General features: G+C 39.6%; 1 protein-coding gene across 1 annotated transcript; it reads left to right on the forward strand.

Annotated features, from left to right (window-relative positions):
* Positions 1–1,176: 1,176 nt before the first annotated feature.
* On the forward strand, positions 1,177–14,422 carry dhx35 (DEAH-box helicase 35). The gene is made up of 21 exons (XM_086030470.1): positions 1,177–1,257; positions 1,546–1,673; positions 1,765–1,857; positions 3,473–3,550; positions 3,686–3,790; positions 5,831–5,892; positions 5,971–6,040; positions 7,634–7,693; positions 8,740–8,852; positions 8,916–9,012; positions 9,299–9,457; positions 9,567–9,777; positions 9,847–9,971; positions 10,941–10,995; positions 11,105–11,295; positions 11,390–11,467; positions 11,562–11,691; positions 12,150–12,231; positions 12,452–12,523; positions 12,623–12,734; positions 13,895–14,422. The coding sequence occupies exons 1-21, from the start codon at positions 1,218–1,220 to the stop codon at positions 13,931–13,933; spliced, it is 2,100 nt and encodes a 699-aa protein (XP_085886596.1). The 5' UTR covers positions 1,177–1,217; the 3' UTR covers positions 13,934–14,422.
* The last annotated feature ends 1,003 nt before the right edge of the window (positions 14,423–15,425 follow it).

Raw genomic sequence — 15,425 nt, forward strand, 5'->3', positions numbered from 1 at the left:
TGGAATTGTCTGTGTGTTATTTTTCCCCATTTTTTAAAAATACATGAATGGAAAAGAAAAGCCTCAACTACTATTTTTAAAACTCAAAAGTTACAATTGAGATGCAATATTTCATTTTTCAGCAGTTAGATAAGATTACTGGTACAGATACATGTGGAACAAATGAAGTAAAAGTGAAGTACAAACTGAAATGTACTTAACTCATTCATTGTTGGACACTATTTGTCAAATGAAGTTTACTGCCACTTACACTTCCGATCTTGTAGGCATGGTTTGTAAAATCAGGCTGGTAAATCACTAATTACTAACAGACCCATGTAGATGGTGGTGTTGCATCATGTTGGATTTGAGATCAGCTCACCTTTTGAGTAGAAGATAAAGATTTAGGGAGAGAAATAGCAACACTTTGGAAATTGAAAAAGCTTAGGCACTTTTTTCAATTTCAAAGACTTTATTGTACAATTATTGTACAAATGACAAACGCAGTTGTTGTAGTTCGTTTAGGCAGTGATATGAATGAAAAATAAGATTAACAATAAGGGGCACAGACTTCATTAATTTACTTGACACTTATTGTTTGAAAACCTCTGACTGAAATGCAGACTGTTTTTTTTTTAATTCAGAACTACAATATAATTAAACAATACAAAATACAAGGATGTATAGTCTACTGAACAAATACAAGGATATTAGGTGATGAAAACCATTCAAAAAAAGCAAAGTTCAAGGTTCCTTAGTATTGGTCAGTGGTCACAGTGCACAATCTTCTGGTCCGAATTCGGATTCAAAGAAAAACTTACGTCATCCATTCCAGAAACATTGACAATAACACTTTAAATACAGCAAAATTTCGTTATTGATTTGCAAACTTTACACAGTGGATATGAAACTTTGCCAGAATTGAGAGAAGATTGACAATATATATCGTATCTAAAAAAAACAGTTTGTCAAAATTAGATAGCCTAAAAATAACATGTCTAAAATGTATTCTCATTGAGGGTTCAATTTTAGAATTGATAAAATTATTCAAGTCGGTCCAAAAGATGTGGGTATGAGTACGGTCCCAAAACAAATGTGGTACTAGTTTCCCTGTCATTTCAACAAAAAGAAATTAAGCACATGTTGAGTCAATGAATAAATGCAGACTCTTCCAGCAAAGCGAGGCTTGGCAGTGACGTCATCACCAACCGAATACACATTGTGACGTCGATTCCAAGATGGCGGGTAACCGTTCCACGATGAAATTTTGGAAGCCGGGTAAGTTAGTCTAGTACATGAGTGGTGATAGGCATCGGTTCTAGTATATTCGACTCCAGATTCGTTCGTTTATACGCAGATTTACAAGCTAGTCAGTCTTTAAGGGGGTTGAAGCCTCAATTCAGAATGTGCGCGATATGTGCAGTCAGACCTGCGACGAGAAGTCTCCTTTCAAATTAAAACATGGGACGCAAAGTACAGCAGCGAATTATCTGTCGTTCCTCTGGTCATTCGTTGCATTGCATGTTTTGATACCATTGATCCGTTGTCCCTCTCCCGTGTATTCAGGGTCCGAAGCACCTGGGATCTCCGAGGAACGTGAACTAACCACTGAGACCAGCGGCTCCACCGCCGTCTTCAATCCCTTCATTTCACTCTCGATCGAGAAGCAGAGACAGAAGCTTCCCGTTTTCAAGGTGTCCCTAACACCTTACAACATGTCTCTCTCACTCTCCCTTGGCCTTAAGCCACTGTGTCTCATCATGGACCAAATGATTGTATTTCCAGCACAGAAACAACATCCTGTACTTGGTGGAAAGCTTTCAGACTGTCATCATAGTTGGGGAAACTGGATGTGGGAAGACGACACAGATCCCTCAGGTTTGTGCGACATCTTGACAACATAAAGTGATGCAAAACAATGTATTAGTTTCCTCGATTTACTCTTGAATGAGTATACCTGCTGTACTTTGTTGCTGTGTATCAGTGGTGGGAAGTAATACTTAAGTAGTAATAAGTAGAATCTTCAGGTACCTGGCAGGTACGTTTTACTTTTACTTGTACAGTGGTGCCTTGGGATACGAGTGAACTAACCTATGAGATTTGACTCCACTCACATCACAATACGCAGCAAATAGTGGTAAATAATGAACATTTCTTCAAAAAAGAGGCTTCAGGCTGCTTATTGCCACTCCCAGTTTATGTTTACTATCAAAGTAAACATACTATCAAAGTAAACATAAAAAAACATTTACATTGTGTTTTTAAACCAACCAAACTACGTTGCTTTAAGAACAGTCCCCGCTAGCTTGATGCTAATGTAACGGAAAATCCCTTTGACATGCTGATGGTTAGCATCGATTGTCGGGATATACAAACTTACATATTTGAACAAAAATGGTTTAACAACGCCAATAAACAGATCATAATAGTACTCACTCACAGAGATACTGTGTATTCTTCATCCGGTACGAAAAATGAGTAACATTAAAGCAATTTACTGAGCAGCCGAATTAGTCTGTTCTTATTCATTTGTGTCTGCATGAGTATTACACAGTGCTGCCTCCCAATGACCAAAGTGGACGAGAAAGAGAAGCACTCATACCTGTTAGGTTGTACACTTTGAGCATAATTTGTACAGGTGGAAACACCTTTTCAAACATGTACGCCGTACATCGCTGATTTCTGTTCACGTGACAGCAGCCATTTGAAAATAAAGTGTAATGTGTAAGATAATATACAGAAATGTAAGGGTAAATTACAACTTTCGTAAGATTCAGTACACCCAGGGCTTGACAGGTATGCACAATGAAATGGATTGCAGCATTAAATGATGCACAAACGGTTTAAAACTTTATCATCTATTTATTTTATTCCTGTTTTTGTAAAGTACAATATTTTAGAGTGCTATTTTTCCTTATTAAAAAATAAATTAAAAAAAAGAGGTTGAGGCTTGAACAAATTAATGGAATTTCCCTTCATTTTAGAAGATAATGATGATTTGTGATGCAAACGTGTTAAATCTTTTGTGTGGTCACTTAAATTAGTATCTCAGTGCAGTACTGTATTAAATACTTTGTCACAATAGGCTTGTTACTTTTTTCCATGAATGACGACATAACGTAAAAAAGACGTAAACATAGAGATGTAAAGTCAACCGCGGTTGAGATCTTGATTGATTAAAATGTCGAGGTCTTATAAAGCAAAAAAAAATGGGGACAGCACATTAGTATTATTCAAGCACTAGAAGTGAATCAGTATCTTTACTTTTACCAGCCTCTTTTTTTCGGTATCTCTACTTCTACTTAAGTACAGGCTAGAGTGTGAGTACTTTTGCCAATCAGCTTTGTGGTGATGTGCACAAGTGTGACTTAACCTCAACCTGACCTGTTCTGTACGATGTGGCCCGGTTTGTGTTGCATCAGCGCTCCTGCAACATTGATGTCATTTTCTCTGCTCATTTTTCAGCTATCTTTTTGAATTTATCTCCCCTCAGTACCTGCTGGAGGCTGGCTGGGCGGCCGAGGGGAGGGTGATTGGTGTGACACAGCCTCGACGTGTGGCTGCTATCTCTGTAAGAGCACTGCAGATGTCCTGGAATTTGCCTTTTCTTTGCCCGAGTCCTTTCACTCAAGTAAAACGAGTTTAACACTCAAGGGCACTGCTTTTCAACCTCTTTCCTTTTCTTGTTTCTTTTCCTTGACACTAGGTCGCTAGCCGCGTTGCAGAAGAGAGAGCTGCCCGGTTAGGACATGAGGTGGGCTACACCATTCGATTTGATGACTGCTCTGACCCGCAAGCTACAAGGATCAAGGTATTCACAAACACATGGTGATTTTTTTTTTTTTTTTTTTTTGTACAGTGGTGCCTTGAAATATGAGTGACTCGACTTAATATTAACAATAAATAACATGTGTGTTGCAGTGCTATAACCCTTAAAGGAGTGGATTGAATACAAATGGTGCAGTAGCACATATAGACAGACAACAATACTCAGTCATATATTCTTTATCCTCTACAAATAACGACTAGTATTAATGCCACATTGATGAACTGAGAGAAGTTGAGATATCTCATTGAACAATATATGTGTCTGTCTGTCTTATACTGCCCCCAGATAGCCAAGGTAGGCAAATCACAAGCAGCACAATTGCCAGTCAGTTAATATAGTGTGACAAAAACTGTTGAATTCTTTCGAATTGTATTTGATTATGTCATTGTGTCTTTTTGGAACGTACAATATAATGAAGTGCTGTTTTTTCTCATTAAAATACATCTTAAATTAGTATTGCACGGGATACCAGTACCGTACCGTGATTTTTCGGCGTCAAAAATGGCTCAATACCATTTTTTTTTTTTTTTAAACACCGGTATTAAAAAACAAAAAACACACAACTCACCAACTCTGTCTTAACGACAAGTATACATAAGCGCAACGGCGCCTGTCTGCCGACATGTGAGAAATACCTTAAGTGGCACGCCTCCTTCTGCATGTGGAGAGGAAGATGGCCTCAAGCAGTGAGTGAAGCGCCCGCTGCTTTCTGCCCTTCCGCTCCTTGTGGAAAAGCATGACGTGCTAATATATGGAACTTTTCTGCGTACATGACCGACAGCCATGGCAAGCCAACCAACATGACAAAAAAAGACAGTCTATAATGCTTGTTTTAAAACTACCGTGGCTCGAGGTGGGAACACGTCCAATCTGGCCAAGCACCTTGCTGATCGGCATCCAGAGTTATACCACCAGTTTTAAGAGCTACAGTTTGTGATGCATTTCTAACACTTCCCTCAAAAATAAGTAGTGTCTGAATTATTTTGTTCACAATTTGTATAATTTGCAAGACATTCAACTAGCTGGGAGCAGACTAGAGAAGTGTAGACACACGCATGCACACGCACTCAAAGAAGCATTACGTTGCGTCATTATTAAATGAACATATTTGCTTGACCCTAACGGTGCATATGTATTGTCATTATCAACAATGGATGACATGAAATTGACTCTGTGTCCAAAAAGAACAGAGGTTATGCAGCTGCCAATGTGTCCATGAAAATGATCATAACTTGCTTAATACTGCATTACAGTAGATGTCACACTAATGGCTCTATAAACCTCTGTGCACATTTTCTACTAGTGACCTAAAAATAAATAAATAAATGGGAACTAGTTTTTTTAAAGTTTAATTTACATGTCGTCTATAAATATAAATAATCAAGTGTAGAAAGAAACAGTGTAATATATTTATCTCACTCCTCCACATGTGTGCAAATGTTCACAAGTGTTTTACACTGTTTAAAATGTTATTTTCTTTATCAAGCGTATCCTAATATTAAGAATTAATAACATTTTTTTTTTTTAAATTTGAAGTTATTTTGTCAGTTTTAATTTTGCTGCTTTTGCAGATTTTAGATTTTTGTCTAGGGACTGTTTCGGTACCGGTATCGAGGTATTTTACGCAGGGTACAGTATCGAAGTCAAAATGTTGGTATTGCGACAACACTATCTTACACTATTTTGGCTGTTATTTTTTGGAGGGGGGGGGGGGGGGGGGGGCTGGAACGGTTTAATTGCATTTACATCCATCCATCCATCCATTATCTATACCGCTTGTCCTCACAAGGGTCGCGTGCGTGCTGGAGCCTATCCCAGCTCTCATCGGGCAGTAGGCAGGGGACACCCCGAGCTGGTTGCCAGCCAATATTGCATTTACATTTCAATGTGAAAAGATGATTTGAGCTACGATTGTTTTGACGAATTAAACTTGTATCTATTTGCAAGGCTCCACTGTATAGTGCACACCTAACGTTATGAGCAATGTTCATCTTTTTGTGTTGCTTTGCCTGTGGACTTCAGTTCCTTACAGATGGAATATTAGTCCGGGAGATGATGGCTGATCCCCTGCTTAAAAAATACAGGTAGCGCCATGAAACTGCAAAGCTGACCTGGCTTAGTGGCCTAGCAGCTCAAATGTTTTCTTCAAATGTCTTTTTCAGTGTCCTGATGCTGGATGAAGCGCATGAGAGAACCTTGTACACGGACATAGCCATTGGTCTGCTAAAGAAGGTATCGCAAATTGAAAATATATGTCAGGGGTGTTAAACTTGTTTTCATCCTGGGCCATATCATAGTTAGAGTTGCCCTCAGGGTAGGTTATAATACAATACAATACAATACAATTTTATTTATATAGCGCATTTCATAACAGCTAGGGCAGTAACAAAGCACTTTACAATACAATAAATAAAACAAAAACAATAAAAGGCTGTGGTACATGTATTGATAAATATAGACATAAATAATATATAAAATATAAATAAAATATAAATAAATAAAGCCAATAAATTGACATAAAACACTATATACAATTGACACCGGAAAAGAGCCAAAAAATTCAGGTCTGATCAAAAGCCAGAGAAAAGAAATGTGTCTTCACCTGGGCTTTAAAAATGGACAGAGACGGGGCTTGCCTATCAATCAATGGGAGGTCATTCCAGAGGGATGGACCAGCGACAGAAAAGGCTCGATCCCCTCTGAGGCTCCGCTTGGTCCTCGGCACCTCGAGCAGCGCCTGGTCCGCAGACCTGAGGCTGCGGGAAGGTGCGTGGGAGGGGAGGAGCTCGGAGAGGTACGCCGGGGCGAGGCCATTTAATGATTTATAGACAAATAGGAGAATCTTAAATTGAACCCTGAAATGCACTGGGATCCAGTGAAAGGAGGCCAGAATTGGTGTTATGTGCTCCATCTTCCGAGCTCCAGTTAGTAGGCGGGCAGCAGCATTTTGGACCAGCTGGAGATGTTTGAGGGAGGACTGGCTGACTACAAAATAAAGTGCATTGCAGTAATCTAGCCGAGATGTAACAAAGGTATGGATGACTGTTTCTAAGTGCTGATGGGAAAGGGGGGGCTTTACCTTAGCCAGCTGTCTAAGGTGAAAGAAACTCGACTTTACAACAGCGCTGATTTGCTGGTCCAATTTAAGATCACTGTCCATTTTAAAACCCAAGTTTGAGACTGCTAGCTTTAAAATACACCATATATTATATGCATAATATTCATAATAAATTAGCATAATAGGCAAGTTTTCATCAAACGTGAGACAGACTTTTTATTCCTGAAAAGTATATCTATTACTAATGTAAGCCATTATACGTTATACGCAGTTTGAATTTTAACACTGCGCCTAAGTATAGTGAAAAAACCTGTACATTTATATTTATTGAATGAAATTAGAACGTATAAATGTTAAAAACCACCAAATTAAAAGTTTGACAACCAACGTTTCAAAGATTAAAGGGAAATGTTTGCACTTGCATGAAATACAACTGCACGCTACTTAATTAGGCAGTGATTCTTTGGACTACCACTAGAGGGAGCCTGCATACCACCCTTTGAGAATCACTGCACTGTTACGTTTACAGTTTTTGTTCACGTGGCTAGAGTGAGAGGCATTTTCACTTCTTGCCTCTTACCTAATCTGTTTCATGTGGCAACCCTAATATTGGCCCAGTCCCAATCATAATTGCACCTCCATTTGATTATTATAATTGTAAGACTAATTTTGAAACTTTCGCAGCCCTGGGGCTTTGAGTTTGCTGAAAGTGGAAAACGTCCACTTGTTTCACTTTCGTGAGCCTTGCGAATCTTTTTCTTCATCAGATCCAGAAGAAACGACGAGACCTGCGGCTGATTGTGGCCTCTGCCACTCTGGATGCCAAGGTAATTGCGTCATTAAGATGAAGAGATATGCTGGAATGGTGAAATAAATAGAAGTCATTGCCAGGTGAGATTGCATTGTACTGACAAATGCGATACAGTGCAGTGTTCAACGTCAGCTGAAAGTTAGTCAGTCAAATTGGGATGCACGTTTCAGGTACAGAGCCATGCCTCGAGTGGTAAAGCGGATTGTTTGTTCAATTCCCAGCTCTCCCGTGTCCATGTACCCTTGATAGTGTATCTATTATTTGCAGGTAGTGTTGTTTCTCGAAATTCTCACTTCGATACATGGACCTTCAAATTCGTACTAATTTGAAATATTAGGTGGTGGAAGATATTTAAAAAAAAAAAACCCAAAGCCAAACTTATTTGATTTAAACTTAAAACAAATGACCAGAATTGGGCACTTGACCCTTTTTTGCCAGTCCGGCCTCGACCCTCGCCCTTATTCATAAAAGGTATAGCTCCCCGGCCCCGTCATCATTTGTGATCATCTGTGCTGCGCGCAGCTTGACTTCATACCCGCGGACACAACGTTGTTTTGAAACAGTTGCCATCCAAGTCGGGAGGCATCGCTTCAAAAAGTATGAAAAGTATGAAGAAACACTCCTATAGCCTGTACATAGTACAGAGGGGAAATAAATAACAGTACTGCAGTGAATATAAAGTACAGCATTGAATAAAAATACAGTAGTGGGGTATGTTGAGTATTGCACAATATACGGTAAGGTCAGGAGCAGGACCGCACAATTGCAATAACGTCCTCCAGTTTGTCGAGACTACCCAATGTTCTTGCGTTAGACAATTTATAATAAGGTTAGGGTTCTGAAAATGTGTCAAGTGTAGGCTAGTTAATTGCACCTGTGAAAACTCAGACTATAATCATGTATCTAGTAAGTAATACATCCGTTTGATTTCTACGACCTCGACCAGCTGCCCTCGATTCAACCTATGTGGATTATGCCATCCACAATCAATAGTTTTCTTCCTCAGACGTCGAACAAGAAATTATTTTGTCTTCCTAACTATACAATTCCTGTTTCCTGAAGAAATTCCACGAGTTCTTCAACCAGAACGAGTCTGGAGATCCCAACAAGGACACATGTGGCATCCTAACTGTGGAGGGCCGCACCTTTCCAGTGGATATTTTCTACACGATCAGGTAGTGACACTGTACAATCTTCAGACTAGACACTTTACATTGAAGTCTGTGTTTGGTCCCCAGTCCTGTACCTGACTATGTGAAGGCCACAGTAGAAACGGTGATGAAAATACACGAGGCAGAGGATGCTGGGGATGTGCTGGTGTTCCTGACTGGGCAGGTTTGAGGCTTTGTTTAGGCTCAATTCCAATAATAGTGATACCTCGACGTACACGTTGGGTATTTAAACAAACCACATTAACTCTGTGTACTTAAATTCGCTTGCTTAATGCTAACACACAATGCAAAACGCCATAGGCGGGCTACCAGAACTAGCAACCTTTAGTTGTGGTAGTTAGTAGTATTTAACTTTTGAGTACAGTTTATTTTTAGGCTTTCGCACCCTGTTCTCATTCTCTTTCTTTCCAACACATTGTCAGTGTCATGCTTTGGGTATGTTCTCTCAGGAAGAAGTGGAGAAGGCGGTGTCCCTTCTGCAGGAGCAGGCCAGGTCTATGTCACGACAAGGCATGAAGAAACACCAGAGAATTTTGCCAATGTATTCCGGTTTACCTTATGCCGAGCAGATGAAGGTCTTTGAGCGGGTGCCCGCCACAGTTCGCAAAGTAAATATGCTGCAAAAGACTGCATTTTTTTTTTTTTCGCCATTAGTAAGTATTATCAACAGTCATTATGAATGCATTTTACTTCTTAAAAATGTCTTGCTTACTCCAGGTGGTGGTGGCCACTAACATAGCCGAAACATCCATCACCATCAACGGCATCGTTTTTGTCATCGACTGTGCTTTTGTGAAGCTACGTGCGTATAATCCCAACACTGCCATTGAGTCACTGGTGGTGACGCCCATTTCCAAGGCTTCAGCCAGCCAGAGGGCAGGGAGAGCCGGCCGGAACCGACCTGGCAAATGCTTCAGACTCTACACAGGTGTGTAGAATACGTATTTCGTCTTGTGTGAGTGTGGTCATGCGCTGATAACATGTTTCTTTTCATCAGAGGAGGACTTTGAGAAACTGCCTGCCGCGACTGTGCCAGAGATGCAGCGCACCAACTTGGCGCCAGTTATTTTGCAGCTCAAAGCTTTGGGCATTGACAATGTTCTGCGGTTCAGTTTCCTTTCGGTGAGTAGAAAGGAGGTGCTTCACCAAGAACAGGAATCATGTGTTTTAAAAAAAAAACAAAAAAAACATAGTAACCTTTTAGTTGTATTTTTACCAATTACATTTTATTAGATTCCATAAGGATAAACCACTGTTTGTACTCAACATTTACACCTTGTTGGCAACTTGATGTCAACCTAACTTGCGTGAGGAACCAAAAATGCACAAAGACCCAAGCCGAGATTCAAACCCACAAACCTTTAACTTTAAGTAATTAATAACAATAGCAAACAATAATACTGTATCAACACCTACATAGAAATGCAGTTTTTCTTTGAAAATTGTGAGATATAGTTGCATTTATTAATACCATTCCATCGTCCCGCATGCCAGGCAGTTGTTAGCCGGGGGATTTACGTCACTACCTGGAAACTTGGGGCATGTGCTACACCGTTAAAAAATGAGTTCCAGGAGATTTGAAAAATGCCCAACATTTTAAGATACAATCATATCTGTAGGCTCAGTGAGCATTCAAGTCAGACACTCGCAAACACAAAAAATACAGAACACACCATTTTAGCCTCATAAATTTCCAAGGCAATGTCAATCCATCAAAAATGGTTTGATTTGTCGACAGTTGTCCAGTAAAATAGTCCACACCAAGCCACTTTATTTGCTACTGCAAATGTTACACATTTACATCAGATACTCATATTTTTGGCATATTTTTAATTGTTGATTGAGTTAGCTTGAATGGATTAGCCATGCGAGTGTTTTACGTAAAAATGACAGGAAGGACTTAACTGCATAAAACCATGTCTTTTAAGGCCATAAATGAAAGAAGTTAATTACTGTAGTCTAAATGCATAAGTCACCACCATCGCACGGTGTAGAAAAACCTTAAAAACTTTCTCTTGAAAGTGATTGAGCTTTTTTTGCCTGTGGAATTCATCATATGCAATCTATTTTGTCTTTTTAAACCCTCGACAGCCTCCTCCAGCTCAGAGTATGGTTCAGGCTCTGGAGCTGCTTTATGCTCTCGGAGGTATGAAACTGACGCAAGCTGCATGCCTTATGTTTACTGTCTACTGTATTTCATTCTGTGACAGCAAGCGCATGAAAATATCTCGAGTCCTTTCACGCTTCGTTTGTAGGCCTGGACAATTATGGCCGTTTGACCGATCCCATGGGCGTGCGGATGGCGGAATTCCCTCTCAGCCCCATGTTCGCCAAGATGCTCCTCGACTCGGGAAACTTTGGCTGCTCCAAAGAGATTGTCACCATTGCGGCCATGATGCAGATTCAGAATATCTTTGTCGTTCCTCCCAATCAGAAGAAAGCCGCTGTGAGGAGAATATCAATAAGTAACATTGGTTGTAACGATTGAAAAAAAAAAACAGTTTCCGTAGTCATGCCTTTTCTCTCACCTGCCCCTGCAGGCCCGAGAGCACAGGAAATTTGCTGTTGCCGAAGGAGATCACCTCACCATGCTGAATGTGTATGAAGCCTACATGAAGGTACAGCGAGCGTACATATCCTGTGTGTATTGTTGGAGGATCAGGACGTCTGGAAAGTCTGGCCTCTAATATTCCATCCATTTGTCTTCTGCAGCACCAGAAGAGCTCCAAGTGGTGTCAGGAGCATTTTCTCAATTACAAAGGTCTACAGCGTGCCGTGACGGTACGAGAGCAGCTGCGGCGACTCATGACCAAGTTCAAGGTGGTGTGGACTTCGAGCGAAGGTACATCAAAAAACGGATTTGTTGAATTTAACCAAAAATTGGTTCAAGTGGGTATTTTCTTCATCTCAACAATGCAATCCAATACATACTATAATAAAACGACAACGTACAAGGTGTGACGTTTCTTCTTCACTAGTTGCGTTCAAGGGTTCATTGATTAATTAAATTAAGTTCATGAATTACAGTTGTATACATTAAAATGTATTAAATGAATTACAAGTAATTGTAAATGAATATACTTGCTCTCTAGATCTATACTACACATGAATACAGGCTACAGCCAACCAGTTGGGTTAGTTAAATGTACTCTCTGTAACCAATTTCATTGGTTGTTTGGCAAACCGATAAAATTGGTTGTCCCATAACCAACCAAATTGGCCAAATTCTGATCAAACTATTACTTACTGTAACCAACATTAGCTTTTTTTTTTTTTTTTTTTACCAATTCTTCATTGCAGGCGATCCTGATGTGATCTTGAGGTGCATTGTGTCGGGTTTTTTTGCCAATGCAGCGCGCATTCACCACTCTGGTTCCTACAGGTAAACACTTTTCTTTTCCTTTCTCGAATTTATTTCTCACTGTCCACCATGGTGTTCTGGCTAAAATGGTGTTCCCCAATTTTTTTTTTCACGGAATAATGAAGTGAAATCTGATAATTTCCTGCAGCACACCTGAAGATGTTGCACGGCATATTATCACATAGAAGTTATGTATCACCAACTTAGTCTATAGCCCCAATATTATTTTCTTCTCTTACAGGACTTTACGAGACGATCGTGAGCTTCACATACACCCCAACTCTGTACTGTATGGAGAGAAACCGCCAAAATGGTTAGTACGTTCTTGTTGATGTCACAAATGTGGTTTCTAGTACCATGTTTTTTTTTCTTCAATTTTCTTGAGAATTTACACAACACTCTCCTACCACAGGGTTGTCTTCAATGAAGTGCTGCAGACAAGCAAATATTACATGCGAGATGTGACTGCAGTGGAGTCGTCCTGGCTAGTTGAGTTGGCCCCTCACTTCTACAAGCAAGCTAAAGTAAGTCAAACTAGCAAAATACCTTGAGTTCTTTAAGAATGTCGTGGTTATATGTAAACTGTTGTTGTTTGGTACCTTGAGAAATTATTTCAATTTGTTCCTTGACCATGCCCGTAACGCAAATCATCTTTCCCTTTTGAAATGAATGGATATTCCATTAATCCGTTCTAGCACCCCTCCAAACCCACAATTGTTTTTTTTTTAATATTTTGAAACATCACTGAACAATATTGTACTTTACAAAAACATAAGAGTAATAACATCAAATAGAATGGAAAGCATTCAAGAGTTTGTGCATCATGTTTTACTGTTGCTGTCTAATTCAGTGCGCTGTTCCTTGTGGCGTGCCCTCCTTAGCCACCAGGTGGCAGTACTGTATAATACATTCGTGCAGACAGGTATGAAATGCAATTTAGGTTGTGAACATTATCTTGGATTTTGATGCCAAGGTGTTCTTCCAAACCTCAAATTGATGTCATTAGAATATCAGCATTCCTTAAAATCCCTGTGGTTTATGCAACACTGTATTTGCATGTTGAGGCAGAAGCTGTACTGCCTCATTTGTGTAGGATTCACATAGCATATTTGGCAACAGTTTAAGATGGTGGAGATAGGATAGACTACAGCTCACCTGTTAACCCGAGCAGGATAAATGTGTGCAACCATGATGGATAGAATTATGAAATCTTGGTGGATGTCTGCTACTCAGTAGGGGGTGGGAATCTATGGGTACCTCACGATTCGATCCGATTCAGAGGCCCACAATTGGATCTAATTACGATTAGAGCCTATGATTTGATTGCGATTCCGATGCATCACTATATTGGCTTACATTTTCTAGTCCATGTAAAACACTGGTACCTTTTTTTTTAAAACAAAAAACTCGCTTGTTTCGCCATCTTGTCACGTATTAGCTTAGTCTAGCATAGACATCTGATGTACAAACGCATGTAATCGCTTGCGCATGCTTTTACTTTTTTTAGTTAAACTTTAAATATAGATTATTAATCTCTATAAATCGATTCATAATATTTTAATATGCCGAACGATTCATAGAAAAACACGATTATCGTTCCCACCCCTACTACTCTGGGTGATTTTAGTTGGTCTTGCTTTGCTCACCTACCAACAATATTACTTTTGTCTCCTTTCTCTTTCAGCATGGTTCACTTGGCAGCAAGCGTTCCCGCATCCTCTAAACCGGTTCATCTTTTCGCCCTCTCCGTGTAAATAAATATGTCATATTTATTGATCATGTCCACCCCAGGCACAACTGTGACCATGCTTGACAGCTCTCGCTTTTTGATAGTTACCCCCTTTGTATTAGATCTGTGTGAACGTGATTGCAAATGAATGTGAGATGAGGTCATACTTTGTACATAGTAGGAGAAGGCTCAGGTCTGGGGAATGCTTGCAGTCATTCCTGGTTCTAGGCTTTATTTTTTTAGAAGTTGTATTCATCGAATACTGGATGATAAGCTGTGGAAAAAAAATGAAATGTTGAGGATGTTTGCCATTTTGACAATGTTTTTCTTCTTCATTTCATTTGCCCTCTCATAACCTAGGTGCCTTTAGGAATGTGACTGGTAAAACGACCTGCAGTTTATTTTTAATTTCTTATAATGGTCCCATGATGACACTGTGAGAAGACCGTCTACCTTTTGCATAAACATCCTACCTGAAGTTCACATTGTGCAACCTTTTCACCGTTCAGTGCCACTTTCCTTTCATCAGCCTATTTCTCAGTTCATTCCTCAATGGATCGTGCAAAAACACATGAGCATTGTAAATGGAAAACTGTGAAAACCAAACAAAGTGCTGTTTGTCAGTGTGGCGACTTAAAATATAGTTAAGTGCACTCAGATGTAGCCTAAAGCCTCAAAAGAACTAGCATTTATAAAACCTTTTCATTTTTGGTTAGCCACCCGAATGTCCACAGAACATAATTGTGTCTCATGTACATTAGAAAAGCAGTGCTATAGTTCAGTAAACAGGCTTGCCACAGTGTTACTTACATATAGTTACTAGTGCATGTGCACTGAAAAATGCTTTTGGCTATAGAGTTTCACACATTTTCTGCTAAAACGTCAACAAATAGTCCATTACAAGTTTGCCATGATATTACTAGAATTGCTACTAATCCAGGGCATTCAGATATTTAGACAAACGTGCATGCTTTCTTTGTTGTACCATTGCTGCAGTTCCTTAAAACCAATCTCGGCCCACAGAAGCACAACGTACAGTAGCTAGGTAAACCAAACATTGCATGTTAAATGGGCTGATGCATATTCATCGAGTTATTGCCACTATATAAAAGAAAAAAAATGTCACTTGCCGTCTCTCTTACATCCTCAAATAAAACCTTAATACTGCACTGCAAAAGCATCAAGTGTCAGTTTTTAATTCAAGTGTACAGGTTGGCCACTGGATGTCGCCGTATGTCTATAAATGCAAAATGCCGACACATTGTGCAAAAAAGAATAAAGGCACCAACCACCACGCGACTCCAAAATACCTCAACGTTGTATTGTTTTTCATGAATCGCAAAGTATATGTTTTTATTGTCGCTGCCACTTTAGTCACATGAGATGACCAAAAAAATGTCATAATTCGGTAGCCCCACGCCTCAAGTCTTGTAATACATGATACACACACACATACATACGTAAATATGAAGAAGGCCTGCTACAT

This window comes from Filicampus tigris, chromosome 1 (assembly GCF_054856515.1).
Source record: "Filicampus tigris isolate MCC_2025a chromosome 1, RoL_Ftig_1.0, whole genome shotgun sequence".
Classification (NCBI taxonomy): Eukaryota; Metazoa; Chordata; class Actinopteri; order Syngnathiformes; family Syngnathidae; genus Filicampus; species Filicampus tigris.

Bases quoted from the DNA above. Each gene is read 5' to 3' on its own strand.
- dhx35 (XM_086030470.1), top strand. From the start codon at position 1,218: ATGGCGGGTAACCGTTCCACGATGAAATTTTGGAAGCCGG. The intron at 7,694-8,739 runs GTAATTGCGTCA...TGTTTCCTGAAG, and splicing joins CTGCCACTCTGGATGCCAAG to AAATTCCACGAGTTCTTCAA. The intron at 8,853-8,915 runs GTAGTGACACTG...TTTGGTCCCCAG, and splicing joins GATATTTTCTACACGATCAG to TCCTGTACCTGACTATGTGA.